The sequence below is a fragment of the Otolemur garnettii genome, unplaced genomic scaffold, assembly GCF_000181295.1.
Source record: "Otolemur garnettii isolate 467f Iridium unplaced genomic scaffold, OtoGar3 scaffold00102, whole genome shotgun sequence".
Taxonomy (NCBI): domain Eukaryota; kingdom Metazoa; phylum Chordata; class Mammalia; order Primates; family Galagidae; genus Otolemur; species Otolemur garnettii.
In genome coordinates, this window is record NW_003852497.1 from 116,149 (window position 1) to 132,112 (window position 15,964).

General features: G+C 39.0%; 1 protein-coding gene across 1 annotated transcript in view; it reads right to left on the bottom strand.

Annotated features, from left to right (window-relative positions):
• The window catches only part of ADAM9 (ADAM metallopeptidase domain 9), a 148,509-nt gene that overhangs the window by 95,745 nt on the left and 36,800 nt on the right, over nucleotides 1–15,964 (bottom strand). Inside the window, exons 5-8 of the mRNA XM_003796278.3 lie at nucleotides 13,043–13,119; nucleotides 11,255–11,450; nucleotides 8,506–8,571; nucleotides 180–251 (exon numbers count right to left, since the gene is read on the bottom strand). Coding sequence (XP_003796326.1) covers nucleotides 180–251; nucleotides 8,506–8,571; nucleotides 11,255–11,450; nucleotides 13,043–13,119 — 411 coding nt within the window. The remainder of the gene's footprint in view (nucleotides 1–179; nucleotides 252–8,505; nucleotides 8,572–11,254; nucleotides 11,451–13,042; nucleotides 13,120–15,964) is intronic.

The window sequence follows — 15,964 nt, forward strand, 5'->3', positions numbered from 1 at the left end:
TCATTGTTGTTTGGCAGACCCGGGCTAGATTCAAACCCACCACCTTAGGTGTATGTGGCTGGCACCTTAGCCACTTGAGCCACAGGCGCCGAGCCAAAATGAAACAATTTTTAAACTCTGTTCTGAGCCTGTGAAAGAATATGACAGAATAATCCTAGCTGACAGAAAGTACAACTTACGCTATCCAAGTAATTTGCCAGGTGAATCATTTCTTCTCTCACAGCTGTCTGATTTCTCCCCATCAAATCATACTGAAAAATCAAAGAAAGAAAATCATTATCATTAAAGTAATTTAAAAATAAAATTACCTATAACTTATTACAATGAAGATAAGAACACAAATATTTCCTTTGAACTAAAAATTAAAGAATTTAAACATTTACCAACATTCCAAATTAATATATTTGAAGGATATATTTTAGTAATAACTAGAATTAAAGAAACATACATAAAAGTGTGCAATAATGAAAAACACTGACATCAAAGGGATTCTGGGAAGATGGTAGCAACCCTCAGCAGAGAGGCTCCTGAGCAGAGGGAGAAAAACTGGACAGAATCAGACTCTATGAAGCCAAAGTTAAGAGTTAAGCCAAGAAAGAAGTTCAGTAAGCTGCAACTCCAAGGAAGAGCATTCAAGAAAACAAAAGCCTATCAACTAGAGGACAGGAGACCCCTCCCCCAAGAGGGAGGCACACGTGGGGTCCCTGTCAGCAAGCAAGGAACAAAAGATTTCTCATTTTACCTCACTAGAGAGCCGCTAAACACCAGGTATCTTTCTACAGGGAAGTCCCACTTATGAACCTAGACACCACCCCACCAGGCATAAAACTGAACAGGTATCTTGCCCCACAATTCCAAAATCTCAGTCTACCCTTTCCCCCTCGCATGGCTATCTGAAGTTCTGCCCCTTGCAGAGCTCAGAGTGTTTCGTCTTTTCCTAAGAGATTTGTGCATAACGTGGAGACGGAATGTGTGACTAGTGGGGAAGAAAGAGAGTGTGGGAAGAATGGAACACTCATCAGGAGGAAGAGCAGTCCCCTGGTTATGACTTTGCCTGGCCAGTGGTGTTGTTGACCTTAGGTTCGGGCTATGTCTGGTGGGAGGGGGTACAGAAACCCCAGATCTGACAGCAAGGGCATGGTCACATGACTCCAACAGACCCCTAGAACAGAGGCTTACTGGGTATGGAACGAGACCTGTGGGCAAGGGCGTGGTCACCTGACTCCAACAAAGCCTACAAGCCTCCGGAGTAGACTGAGACCTGCGGGGCTGGTGAACAGAGGCTTGCCGGGCGTGGACTGAGACCTGCAGGAAGGATGTGGTGCCCTAACTCCAACAGAGCCAGTGAACAGAGGCTTGTGGGGTGTGGACTGAGACCTGCGGGGCTGGTGAACAGAGGCTTGCCGGGTATGGACTGAGACCTGCAGGCATGATGTGGTGCCCTAACTCCAACAGAGCCAGTGAACAGAGGCTTGTGGGGTGTAGACTGAGACTGGCAAGTGGGTGCATTGTCCCCTGACTCCAGCTGGTCTGGTAAGCAAAGGTTTGCTGGGTGTAGACTGAGACCATGGGCAGGGGCATGGTCCCCAGCTACAACTGGGCCTGTGAGCAGAGAAGAGGACAACAGTGCATCCAGAGAAGAGGACAACTGAGTAGCAGGTGGGGGTGAGGATCCCTGACTCAAATTGTGCTGTTGAAGACCCTTGAGTCCCTCTCTCAAGGTTGATCAGGGTTTGCACTGCCTGAGACAATTTAATTGAAACTCGTGTGTTGGGCTGTCCACCTAGGGACACACTGAGGTTGACCTTTGAAGTTCTGTAGCAGAAAAGAACTGAAGGGTGGGGGCTGGGAGCCACACCTGTCTATATCTCTTAACAGCCTAGATTTAAAACTAATACCATGGCTTCTTAGGATATGGTAGATGTTGATTCGTATCGAACAGAGCTAGCTTACAGTATCTCACCAAGTAGGTCCTCAGAGTCTCCAGCCAAAACTCCAAAATGGGCCTTTCTAAGGTTGTAGGAGATCACTCACAATTAAAAAGCCTAGCGCTTTGGGCAAAGCCTGTGGCTCAGTGAGTAGGGTGCCAGCCCCAAATACTGAGGGTGGCAGGTTCAAACCCGGCCCCAGCCAAACTGCAACAGAAAATAGCCAGGCACTGCAGCGGGCCCCTGCAGTCCCAGCTACTCAGGAGGCTGAGGCAAGAGAATCACCTGAGCCCAAGAGCTGGAGATTACTGTGAGCTATAATTGAACAGAGCTCTACAGAGTGACAGCTTGAGACTCTGTCTCAAAAAAAAAAAAAAAAAAAAAGCCTAGCACTTTGATGAGGGGCTGATTATCTCTACTATCTAGGAACCCCAATTCAATCTCACTCTACCAGTTCTAATAACCAAATAGTGGGAAATAAACATGGTGCAGAACTAACGGAAGAACTCTAGCAACATGAATAACCAGAGTAGATGAACCACCCCCAAGGAATGACAAAGGAGATACAACTAAACATGCCACGTATAAACAAGTGGCTGAAATGTCAGAAATAGAATTCAGAATATGGATAGCAAATAAGATGAACAGAAGGAAAGAAAAGTTAAGAGACTGAAATCCAAAGAGAAAGAAATCCAAAGAGTTCAAAGACAAAGTCACCAAAGATATTGATATAATGAGAAAAGAAATAGCAGAGCTAAAGGAAATGAAAAAGTTATTCAAGGAGCTCCAAAACATAGTACAATCCCTCAGTAATAGAGTTGACCAGGCAGAAGAAAGGATCTCTGAAACTGAAGACAAAGCTTTTTAATGTTCCCAAATGCTCAAAGAGGCAGACAAATGAAGAGCAAAAACTGATCATTCCCTGAGAGTGTTGTGGTATCACTCCAAAAGATCAAACATTCATCTTATAGGAATTCCCAAATGAGAAGAGGATGGCCCTAAAGGTACAGATACTCTACTCCAAGAGATTATGGAGGACAATTTCTCAAGCATTGCAAGAGATACAGAACTTCAGATAGTAGACAGTTTCAGAACCCCAGCAAGACTCAATCCAAATAAAGCATCTCCTAGACATAATTGTGATTAACTTTGCCAAAGTTAATATGAAGGAGAAAATTCTGCAAGCAGCCAGAAATAAGAAAAGCATTACCTACAAAAGGAAAGTATCAGAATAACTGCAGATCTCTCAGCAGAAATGTTTCAAGCTAGAAGAGGATGGTCACCAACCTTCAATCTCCTAAAACAGAACAACAGTCAGCCCAGGATCTTATATCCAGCTAAACTGAGTTTCATTTGTGATGGAGAAATCAAATACTTTAATGACATACACATGTTGAAGAAATGTGCCATAACTAAACCAGCCCTCCAAGATATTCTCAGACCTAACCTCCAGCACAATGCTCTACCACCAAACTCACTCAGAAATTTTTGAAGAACTACCAACTTCCACAGTGGTGAAAGGATTAAAAATATCTACTGTACATTTGAAAAACATGACACCCAAAATACTACCAGGCTTGCCAATTTTCTCAATTAATGTGAATGGTTTAAATTATCCTCTAAAGAGCACAGGTTGGCTGACTGGATACATAAAGTCAGACCAGATTCCTGATGCATACAAGAATCTCATCTTACCTTAAAGGATAAAAATAGACTCAGGGTGAAGGGATGGGCATCTATAATACTGGGAAATGGAAACCAGAAAAAAGCAAGGGTTACAATTTTAGTTGCAGATATAATTGCCTATAAACCAACAAAAATAAAAAAAGATAAGGATGGTCACTACATATTTGTCAGGGGAAACACCCAACATGAAGAGATTTCAATAATTAACATTTAGGCACCCTACTAGCATGCTCCTCAATGCATAAAGCAAACCCTAATGGATATGAACAACTTGATATCTTCCTACACTATAATAGTTGGAGATTTTAACACCCGTTTGACAGTTTTGGATAGATCCTCCAGAAGAAACTAAACAAACAAATATTAGACTTAAACCTTACCCTAGAAAAATGGACTTAACAGACCTCTATGGAACATTTCATCCTAATAAAACTGAACATACATTCTGCTCATCAGCCCATGGATCATCCTCCAAAATTTATCATATCCTAGGACACATGTCTAATGTCAGCAAATTTAAAAGAACAGAAATTATTCCCTGTATCTTCTCGGACCACCATGGAATAAAAGTTGAACTCAACAGCAACAGGAATCTTCATACTCAAACAAAAGCATAGAAACTAAATAATCATAGCCTGAATGATAGCTGGGTCAAAGAGGAGATTAAGAAGGAAATCACCAAATTTATGGAACAAAATGATAATGAAGGCTTGGCACCCATACCTCAAGTGGCTAAGGCACCAGCCACATACACCAGAGCCAGCGGGTTCGAATCCAGCCTGGGCCTGCCAAAACAACAATGACAACTACAACCAAAAAATAGCTGGGCATTGTGGCGGTGCCTGTAGTCCCAGCTACTTGGGAGGCTAAGGCAAGAGAATCACTTAAGCCCAAGAGTTGGAGGTTACTGTGAGCTGTGATGCCACAGCACTCTACCCAGGGTGACAGCTTGAGGCTCTGTCTCAAAAAAAAAAAAAAAAAAGATAATGAAGACACAAATTATCAAAACCTGAGGGATACTGCAAAGGCAGACCTAAGAGGGAAATTTATAGTGTTGCAAGCCTTCATCAAGAGAACAGAAAGAGGAAGTCAACAATTTAATGGAACATCTCAAGCAACTGGAAAAAGAATATTCCAAACACAAACCCACCAGAAGAAAAGAAATAACCAAAATTAAGGCAGAATTAAATGAAATTGAAAACAAAAGAATCGTTCAAAAGATCAACGAATGAAAAAATTGGTTTTTTAAAAAGATTAATAAAATTGATAAATTTTATCAATTTAGCCAACCTAACCAGAAACAGAAAAGCAAACTTCTAATATCGCCTGTCAGAAACAATAAAGGAGAAATAACAACAGACACCTCAGAAATTCAAAAAAATCCTAAATGATTACTACAAAAAATTCTATTCCCAGAAATATGAAAATCTGAAGGAAATGGACCAATATCTGGAAGCATGCCACCTTCCTAAACTCAATCAAAATCAGAAATCTTGAATAGAACTATATCAATCACTGAAATAGCATCAACAATACAAAATCTCCCAAAAAAGAAATGTCCGGGACCACATGGCCTCTCATCCGAATTCTATCAAACCTTTCAAGAGGAACGAGTACCTACATTATACAACCTTTTCCAAAGCATAGAAAAAGAAGGAATATGTCCTAGCACATTCTATAAGGCAAATATCACCATGATCCCCAAACCAGGAAAAGATCCAACAAAGAAAGAAAATTATAGACCAATATTATTAATGAATATCAATGCAAAATATTCAATAAGATGTTAGTAAACAGAATTCAATAACACATAAAAAAAATCATACACCATGATGAAGCTAGTTTTATTCCAGGGTTACAGGGTTGTTTCAACATACACAAATCTATAAATATAATATACCACATCAATAAAATAAAAACCAAAAACCATATGATCCTCTCAATTGATGCAGAAAAAGCTTTCAATAATATCCAGCTCCTTTCATGATCAGAACACTTAAGAAAATAGGCATAGAAGAGATATTTCTTTCTTTTTCAAGACAGAGTCTCACTATATCACCCTCAGTAAAGTGCCATAGCATCACAGCTCACAGCAACCTCAAACTCTTGGGTTTAAGCTATTCTCTTGCCTCGGTCTCCCAAATAACTGGGACTACAGGCACCTGCCACAACACCCAGCTATTTTTTGTTTGTAGCTGTCATTGTTCTTTAGCAGGGCTGAGCTGGATTCGAACCCACCAGCTCTGGTGTATGTAGCTGGCACCCTAGCCACTGAGCTATAGGTGCCAAGCCAGAAGGGACATTTCTCAAACTGACAGAGGCCATCTACAACAAACCCACAGCCAATATCATATTGAATTGAATAAAATTGAAAACATTTCCACTCATATCAGGAATGAGGCAAGGATGCCCGCTGTCTCCACTGCTACTCAACATAGTAATAGAAGTCTTACCCATCACAGTCAGGCAAGAGAAGGCGATCAAGGGTATCCAAATAGGGTCAGAGGAGATCAAACTCTCACTCTTCATGGATAACATGATCCTATACCTGGAAAATCCCAGGGACTCAACTACAGAACTCTTAAAAGTGACCAAAGAATACAGCAGCATCTCAGGAGAATCAATACTTAGAAATCAGTACCTTTTATATATACCAACAATAGTCAGGCTGAAAATGTAGTCAAGGACTCTATTCCTCTTACATTAGTGCCAAAGAAGATGAAATATTTGGGAATTTACCTAACAAAGGACATGAAAGATCTCTATAAAGAGAACTATGAAACTCTGAGAAAAGAAATAGCTAAAGATGTTAACAAATGGAAAAACATACCATGCTCATGGCTGGGAAGAATCAACACTGTTAAAATGCCAATACTACCCAAAGCAATCTACAGATTTAATGCAATCCCTATTAAAGCACCTGTCATCCTTTAAAGATCTGAAAAAAATAGTACTTCGATTTATATGGAATCAGAAAAAAACCTCAAATAGCCAAGACATTACTTAGAAATAAAAACAAATCAGGAAGAATCATGCTATCAGACTTCAGGTTATACTATAAATCTATAGTGATCAAAACGGCGAGGTAGATGTATGGAACAGAACAGAGAACCAACAGATGAACCCAGCCACTTATCATTATTTGATCATTGATAAGCCTTTCAAAAACATAAATTCAGGGAAAGACTCCCTATTTAACAAATGGTGCTGGGTGAACTGGCTGGTGACTTACAGAAGACCAAAACTGGACCCACACTTTTCACCATCTACAAAAATTAATTCTTACTGGATAAAAGATTTAAACTTAAGCCATGAAACTATAAAGATACTTGGAGAGAGTGCAGGGGAAACATTGGGAGAAATTGGCCTGGGAGAATAATATTTTATGAGGAGAACCCCCTGGCAATTGAAGAAACACCAAAATTATATTACTGAGATCTAATCAAACTAAAATGCTGCTGCACAGCCAAGAACACAGTAAGTAAAGCAAGCAGACAGCCCTCAGAATGCGAGAAGATAGCTGTAGGTTACATTTCTGACAAAGATTTGATAACTAGAATCCACAGAGATCTCAAACTAGTAAGAAAAGAACAAATAGGTGGCGCCTATGGCTCAACAGGGTAGGGTGCCAGCCCCACATGCCAGAGGTGGTGGGTTCAAAACCAGCCCTGGCCAAAAAAAATAAAAATAAAAAAGAAAAGAACAAATAACCCCATTTCTATGTGGGCAAGAGACTTGAACAGAAGCTTCTCTGAAGATGACAAGCACATGGCCTACAGAAACATGAAAAAATGCTCATCATCTTTAACCATGAGAGAAATGCATATCAAAACCACTTTGACATATCATCTAACTCCAGTAAGAGTGGCTCACATCACAAAATCCCAAAACCCCAGATGTTGGCATGGATATGGAGAAAAGGGAACACTTCTACACTGCTGGTGGGAATGCAAACTAATACATTCCTTTTGGAAAGAAGTTTGGACAACCCTTAGGGAACTAAAAGTAGACCTGCTATCTGATCTTTAGTTCCTCTGCTAGGTATATAACCAGAAGACCAAAAATCATTTTACAACAAAGATATTTGCCCCAGAATGTTTACTGCAGCCCAATTCATAATTGCCAAGTCATGGAAGCCCAAGTGCCCACTGAATCATGAATGGATTAATAAACTGTGGTATAGGTATACCACGGAATATTATGCAGTCTTAAAGAAAGATGGAGATTTTATCTCTTTTATGTTTACATGTATGCAGTGAGAACATATATTCTTCTTAGTAAAATATTTCAAGAATGGAAGAAAAAGTATCCAATGTACTCAGTATTATTATGAAACCAATATACAATCACCCACATTTTCATATGAAAGATAGAACACAACTATAGCCCAGGATGTAAAAAGGAAGAGGAGGGTGAGGAGAGGGACCAGGAGAGGCCAGGTGGAGGGAAGGTAATTGAAGGGACCTCATATGGTGCTTATTGCAAAGGTACATGTCAAATCTATTAAGAGTAGAGTACAAATGTCTTAACACAATAATTAAGTAAGTGAGATGAAGGCTATGTTAACCAGTTTGATGTAAACATTCCAAATTGTATATAAAATCAGCACATTGTACCCCATAAATGCATTAATGTACATAGTTATTTTAATAAAAAAATTGTTAAGAGAAAAAAATAAGAAATAAAGTTAAAGGTATTATGTGCTACACTCAGCTTCTGGTAGTACTCTTCTGGCATATTATAGCTTTAAGCTTTAAAGGAAAAAGCCATTTGAGTTTTTAAATTAACACTCAAAAAAAAATCAATACATACATATTTACATTTGCTTCATGGGAAGCTCATTTCTCATCTGCTTTGCATGAAAAATAAGAAAAACTGTCACCAATCTCACCCTTTCTTTGTCTACAACAATGAACAGCTCCACATATCGGGTCTGTGGCAAGACAGCTCTTTTCCTCTGTCAAAAACACAAACACCATAAAGGTAAAAGAAAAAGTTATAAGGCTATACATTGTTTCTAAATTTTTTTTACATATACATGTGTTTACTAGGTTTCCATTTTTGCCTTCACAAAATTAAAAAGGCTTAAAATTTAACAATAATAACAATGTTTAAGATAAGGACAAGAAACCAAAACCTTGTAAAGAACGAACAAACATAAATAAAGCTTATACATCTTTCATATAATGATCACACCCTATTCTCTAGTCACTTATTTCATGTCTATTAAGAACATCATGGGCTCAGCGCCAGCCACATACACTGAAGCTGGTAGGTTCAAACCAAGCACCGGCCTGCCAAACAACAATGGCAACTGCAAGCAAAAACTACCTGAGCATTGTGGTGGGCACAAGTAGTCCCAGCTACTTGGGAGGCTGAGGCAAGAGAATCACTTAAGCCCAAGAGTTTAAGGTTGCTGTGACGCCATAACGCTCTACCAAGGGTGACATAATGAAACTCTGTCTCAAAAAAATTGGAAAAAAAAAAAAAGGCAGCGGGCTCAGCGTCTATGGCTCAAGCAGCTAAGGCGCCAGCCACATACACCTGAGCTGGCGGGTTCAAATCCAGCCCGGGCCTGCCAAACAACAATGGCAACTGCAAGCAAAAACTACCTGAGCATTGTGGTGGGCACAAGTAGTCCCAGCTACTTGGGAGGCTGAGGCAAGAGAATCACTTAAGCCCAAGAGTTTAAGGTTGCTGTGACGCCATAACGCTCTACCAAGGGTGACATAATGAAACTCTGTCTCAAAAAAATTGGAAAAAAAAAAAAGGGCAGCGGGCTCAGCGTCTATGGCTCAAGCAGCTAAGGCGCCAGCCACATACACCTGAGCTGGCGGGTTCAAATCCAGCCCGGGCCCGCCAAACAACAATGACGGCTGCAACCAAAAAATAGCCAGGTGTTGTGGTGGGCGCCTGTAATCCCAGCTATTTGGGAGGGAGGAGATTCGCTTGAGCCCAGGAGTTGGAGGTTGCTGTGAGCTGTGATGCCACAGCACTCTACCAAGGGCAATAAAGTGAGACTCTGTCTCTAAAAAAATAAAAAATAAAAAAAAAAAAGAACATCATCAAATTATTTTATTTAACATTTTTTTTTTTTTTTGAGACAGAGCCTCAAGCCATCCCCCTGGGTAGAGTGCCATGGCATCACGCTCACAGCAACCTCCAACTCCTGGGCTCAAGCGAGTCTCCTGCCTCAGCCTCCCAAGTAGCTGGGACTACAGGCGCCCGCCACAACACCTGGACATTTTTTGGTTGCAGCCATCATTGTTGTTTGGGCTGGGGATTTGAACCCGCCACCTTAGGTGTATGTGGCTGGCGCCTTAGCCGCTTAAGCCACAGGCGCCAAGCCTTATTTAACATTTTATAGAGCAATAAAGTCAAAAACATGGTTTAGTTCAAAAAGTATTATTTACTCCTTTTGTGATGAAAACTTTGAAGTTATGCTACTAACTTTAAGTGACTATAAAGTATGTCAAATATTTAATTCTTTAATTTAAAAAGTTTTGTAAACTATTATCTGATCATAGAAAAATCCTAGTAAAGATAAAATGGGTTAAAGTTTGCAAAGCAGAAATACTGACATTCTAAAATTGAAACAACACACATATACACATACACATCTTTTTTTTGTTTGTTTTAGACACACACATCTTAATGGGGAACCCCACTGCTATGTTCACAGATAAAGAAAGAACAGCTACTAAAATCCCAGAGCAGAAGTCAGGACAGGGTAAAATAAAAAGAACACACATACACTCATTTACATCTTAATGGGAAATCCCATTACTATGTTTGTTGTTAATGAAAAAACATCCACTAAAATCCCAGAGCAGAAGCTGAGAAAGGTTGCTATTTTGCAGAAATTTATACAAAGTAGAATAAGCAGAAAGTGAATGTTTTTGAACATGTGTATTTAAAAAGAACAATCTAAGAGGAGTAGATGATAGGAGAGGCAAAGAAAACAATGCCATAAATTAGTATGGGCTGATTAAAAATATGCCTCTTCCAACAGCATCTCACATGTAGAAAGGTATAGCCCCCACAGCTGAAGTTGATCTAGTCCTAGATCCATTTCAATCTAAGACATTCATGTCAAGAATAAATATGAGTGGGCAGCGCCTGTGGCTCAAAGGAGTAGGGCACCAGCCCCATATACCGGAGGTGGTGGGTTCAAACCCAGCCCCAGCCAAAAACTGCAAAAAAAAAAAAAAAAGAATAAATATGAGTGTCCTTGGAAGATATCTAAAGTAGTTAAATTCCTCAAGCCAAATCTCTGTCTTAATTTCTCCAATCTAGAGCTCAAGAATCATCATTCTGATTTGTGTAAGAGTTCTCTAAACAAAAATTCTATTGCTCTCTCATAGACAATGTAACAGACTACTACATAGCAATGCTTTTAAATATTATTATTACTGTTCAAGATTTAAGCCCTAGTTTCCAAAACCCACTGAATCTAAACTGTACTCAACTTGGAAACAGGAATGGAATATTACTAATCTTTTTATCTCCTAGTACCTATCACAATATCTGGAATGTACTTGGTAAAAAAAGAAAAAAAACAATAACCACTAGTTTAATGAATAAATAAATGATTTTTCCAATGTTAGTCTCTGCTATGAAGAATTATATTATTTCCTTACCCGAAGTAGCTGAGTCATAGTGGGAGGCTCTTTCCCTTCATCCTTTGTGGTTTCTTCTTCGATATCCTTATTGGAAACTCCACATTTCAGAGGCTCTTTGTGAACATCATCCATTTGATAAAATATATGCTCAAAGTGAGAGCTGTTTTGCAGGGGTTCAATCCCGTAACTCACATTTTCTAAATGCAATAATCCTCTACATGCACACATACACAATTTTTAAGGGAAAAAAAAATACACAGAAACAGGAATCAAAAAAACCTAAAATTCACATTCTTGGTTTTTTTGTTTATTTGTTTGTTTTCTTAGACAAAGTCTCACTTTATCACCCTTGGTAGAGTGCCATGGCATCAAAGCTAACACCAACCTTAAACTCTTGGGCTAAAGTGATCCTCTTGCCTCAGCCTCCCAAGCAGCTGGGACTACAGGGGCCCACCACAATGCCTGGCTATTTTTAGAGACAGGGTCTCACTCTTGCTCAGGCTGGTCTTGAATTTTTGAGTTCAAGCAATCCACCCACCTCGGCCTCCCAGAGTGCTAGGATTACAGGCATGAGCCATCTCACTCAGCCACATCCTAGTTCTTAACACAGAAGAAAGGGAAGTATAAGGAAAAGACAGAGGTTTTGGAGTCAGGGAAATCAGATGGACCTAAATTTAAATCATAAACCTGGCACTTACCAGCCTCACTGCCTTTGTGAGTTACTCAAACTCTGAGTTATTTCTATAAAATGGAAAGCTTTCTAAGGTACAGGCTGAGAGAACTGGCAGCCTAAGGATCAGAGCCTTGAATCACAAATGTTTTCTACCAGCTTCAGGATTCTTAGTAAGTTATTTAACCTCTGCCATAGTTTATATTCTGCATAGAACTTTTCTGAAAACTAAATTATTTAGTAAGCACAAAGTACTCAGGACAATACCTGCCACAGATTTAACTATTCAATAAATGTTATTTCTTGAATGAAGACAATCACACCCATCTTATACATACACATATAGTTGGTTTGAGAATTAAAAGTAATACTTATTAGTTCAATTATGCAGTTAACCAACCAGCACAGTACCATATTGCCAAGCACTCAATAATTTAATTTTAACACCATTATAACTTCATTTGATGTGTGATACAGTTTCTCTCAGCCTCAGTTTGCTTGCCTAATAAAGATAATGAACATTTTCTCACAGTCATTATGAGATTTAAATGAAATAATACCACTGAAAATATTATAAAGTGCTATAAAAATTTAAAGTATATAGTAAATAGCAAAAGTTAGTATTCTAAAAAGTGAAATTTCTTCTATAGACATTAAAATTCAGCAACTATAATATTTTCCTATGTAAACATGCCTAGAGCATCTAAAATATAGCTCTAAAGACCTTCAGCAACGGCTCGGTGCCTGTGGCTCAAGAGGCTAAGGCACCAGCCACATACACCTAAGGTGGCGGGTTCAAATCCAGCCCAGGCCCGCCAAACAACAACGAAGGCTGCAACCAAAAAATAGCCAGGCATTGTGGCGGGTGCCTGTGGTCCCAGCTACTTGGGAGGCAGAGGCAAGAGATTCACTTGAGCCCAGGAGTTGGAGGTTGCTGTGAGCTGTGATGCCATAGCACTCTACCCAGGGTGACAGCTTGAGGCTCTGTCTCAAAAAAAAAAAAAAAAGAACTTCAGTAACATAAAAGTAAAATCTAATTTCACGAAGTCCCAAAAATGACTTGATTTGGACACAGAAATAAGAAAAGGGGTAAGAAATGAGAGAAAGAAAAAGAGCAGATAAAGGAAATTTCTTACCTGAGTCCAAAACAGTTGCTAAGAGCAACAGATGAATTGTAAACTCCCTCCACATAGCCACGATAATGGCAATGATTCTAAATGAAAAACACTGTATTATCTTTGAATACTGCTACATTGCTGAAAATCATTAGAGAAATTGCAGAGCTAAGAAAATTACTTGACTCCTATAAACTAAAAAAAATTATTTATATTATTGGCATCTCATAATATCTCATGGCATTCTTCAGACTACCTGTAGACTAGCCACTACCACCCTCCAAGTACACAAATGTTTAGGCAGAACTCCACAAGACACAATACAAACAGCTCTGCCTCAATGACCTTTCAGCCTAAAGCAAAACAAGACAGCATTATCTTACATATAACATTTTAAATCATAGTCAATCTAAGCAGCAACAGCCAATTGACTTCTAATACAGCAAAGGACTGTGTTTGATTCTTATGGCCCAGAGAGGGGAAAAAGGTCAGTATGGGCCTGGCTCGGTGGCTTGTGCCCGTAAATCCTAGCACTCTGGGAGGCCAAGGCTCGTGGATTGCTTCAGCAAAAATGAGAACCACCCCCAATCTCTAAAAATAGCTGGACTTTTGGTAGACACCTGTAGTCCCAGCTACTAAGGAGGCAGAGGCAAGGGGACCAACTTGAGCCCAAGAGTTTGAGGTTGCTGTGAGCTATGATGACACCCCAGCACTCTATTGAGGGCAACAAAGTGAGACTTTGTCTCAAAAATAATAATAATAATAATAATAATTCAGTATTGGGGGAGTGATTTTGATTACATAATTTTCTTTTCTTTCTATAGGTATATTCATTATATTATTATTAGTTATAAATTTAGCCATCTTCAGAAACTGAAGAGTCTTTATCCTTAATTTCAAGCAAGAAAATAAGTGGTAGAAATATATTATCACTTAGAAATAACAAACTCTTTAGTACCCAGTGAGATTTTTCTCATCTTTAAAAAATTTCAGACTCTGCGCCTATGGCTCAACTGGCGCCTGAGTCCATACAACTGAGCTGGTGGGTTCAAATCCAGCCCGGGCCCGCCAAACAATAATGACAGCTGCAACCAAAAAATAGCCGGGCATTGTACTGTACGCCTGTAGTCCCAGCTACTTGGTAGGCTGAGGCTAGAGAATTGCTTGAGCCCAGGAGTTGGAGGTTGCTGTGAGCTGTGATGCCTCGGCACTCTACCCAGGGCAACAGCTTGAGGCTCTGTCTCAAAAAAATAAATAAATAAATAAATAAGTTCAAAAAAAATTTTTTTAAATAAACAATTTCAAAGCACTAAAATAGAAAAATAAAGGGGCAAAGAGCACTAGCCTTGCTGGATGGTACGACATATCACATATCACAAGGTCTTGATAATTAAAACAGTATTGTACCAGTACATTGACAGACAGACAGTGGAGCAGAACAGAAAGTCTATAAATAGCCCAAAGTACAGTACTTTATATGATCAAAGTAGCATCTCAATGCAGTGGAGCAAAGATGCTCTTTTTTTTTTTAATTACTAATAGACCTGCCTGACCAGAAAAAGATGCAGTTTTTAGTAAATGCTGCTCAGTCCACTGATTAAACATTTGGAAAACGATAGAATCAGATCCATATCTCATACCATAAGATAAGAATAAACTCCAATGAATCTAAAATCTAAACATAAAAAATAAAACCAAACTAGAACAAGAAGAAAACATGAGTGAATTCTTCTTTAACCTGAGAGTAGAGAAAGACTTTCTATCACTCAACATCTAAATGCAGTAAAGGACTGATGATCTTTACTGTATAAAAAAAAAGTTAAGCTTCTACAAAGAAAGAAACACCAAAAACAAAGTCAAAAGACAACTAAGAGACTGGAAGAAAACCTTAAATGTCTGTAGCATAACAAGTTAACATTCCTAACTATAAATAGCCCTTAAACATTGAGAGGGAAAGATTAAAAGTCAGTATAAAATTAGGCAAAAGACATAAAAAAGACAATTCACAAAAGAAGATACAAAAATGCCCTTACATATATGAAAAGATTTCAATCTCACTCATGGTAAAACAAGAATTCATAAATCTATACTGATATAAATAAATGGAAGGGAAAACTTCCTTACAGTAGAAAGCACTAATGAATACAAATGCACTGATGAAATTAGAAAATTACCATTTGGAGAACCGTCATAACAATTAATACAGGCAAACACTAAATATTGAAACTAGTGGGTAAAATTTGAGGAGTAATAGGGTATTTACACAGTCTCAAAGTATCTAGCCATAACATTAATGTAAAAGATGAAAACAGTAACTTTACAGAGTAGAAACTGGACAGACAACGCAGATGGTCAACGTTAACACTGTCAAGTACTAGAGGTAACTGAGACTGTATGCTCCTTGACAGGCCACACAGAAAATAGTGTCACTTCAGTAGTATTCCTGCCAAAAATGCAGAACCTAAATTTGATCGGGAGTAAACGGCAAACAAATCCAAATTGCAGGACATTCTACAAAAAGCTAAACTGTACCTTCAAAAATGTCAGTGTCATGAAATATAAGGTAAGGCTAGGATTCCAGATTAAATGAGACTAAAAAGCCATCACATCTACTGAACACATCACATAAACTCAGATTTTCCTTTGCTAGTAAGGATATTAGGATAACTCCATCTCAATAAGATCTATAAATTAGAAAATAGTATTGTTTCAATGTTGATTTATGTACTAATTTTGAGAACTATACTGTGGTTGCAAAAAAGAAATGCTTGTTGGCTCGGTGCCTGTAGCTCAACCGGCTAAGGCGCCAGCCACGTACACCTAAGGTGGCGGGTTCAAATCCAGCCCAGACCCGCCAAACAACAATGACGGCTGCAACCAAAAAATAGCTGGGCATTGTGGCAGGCGCCTGTGGTCCCAGCTACTTGGGAGGCGGAGAGAGGA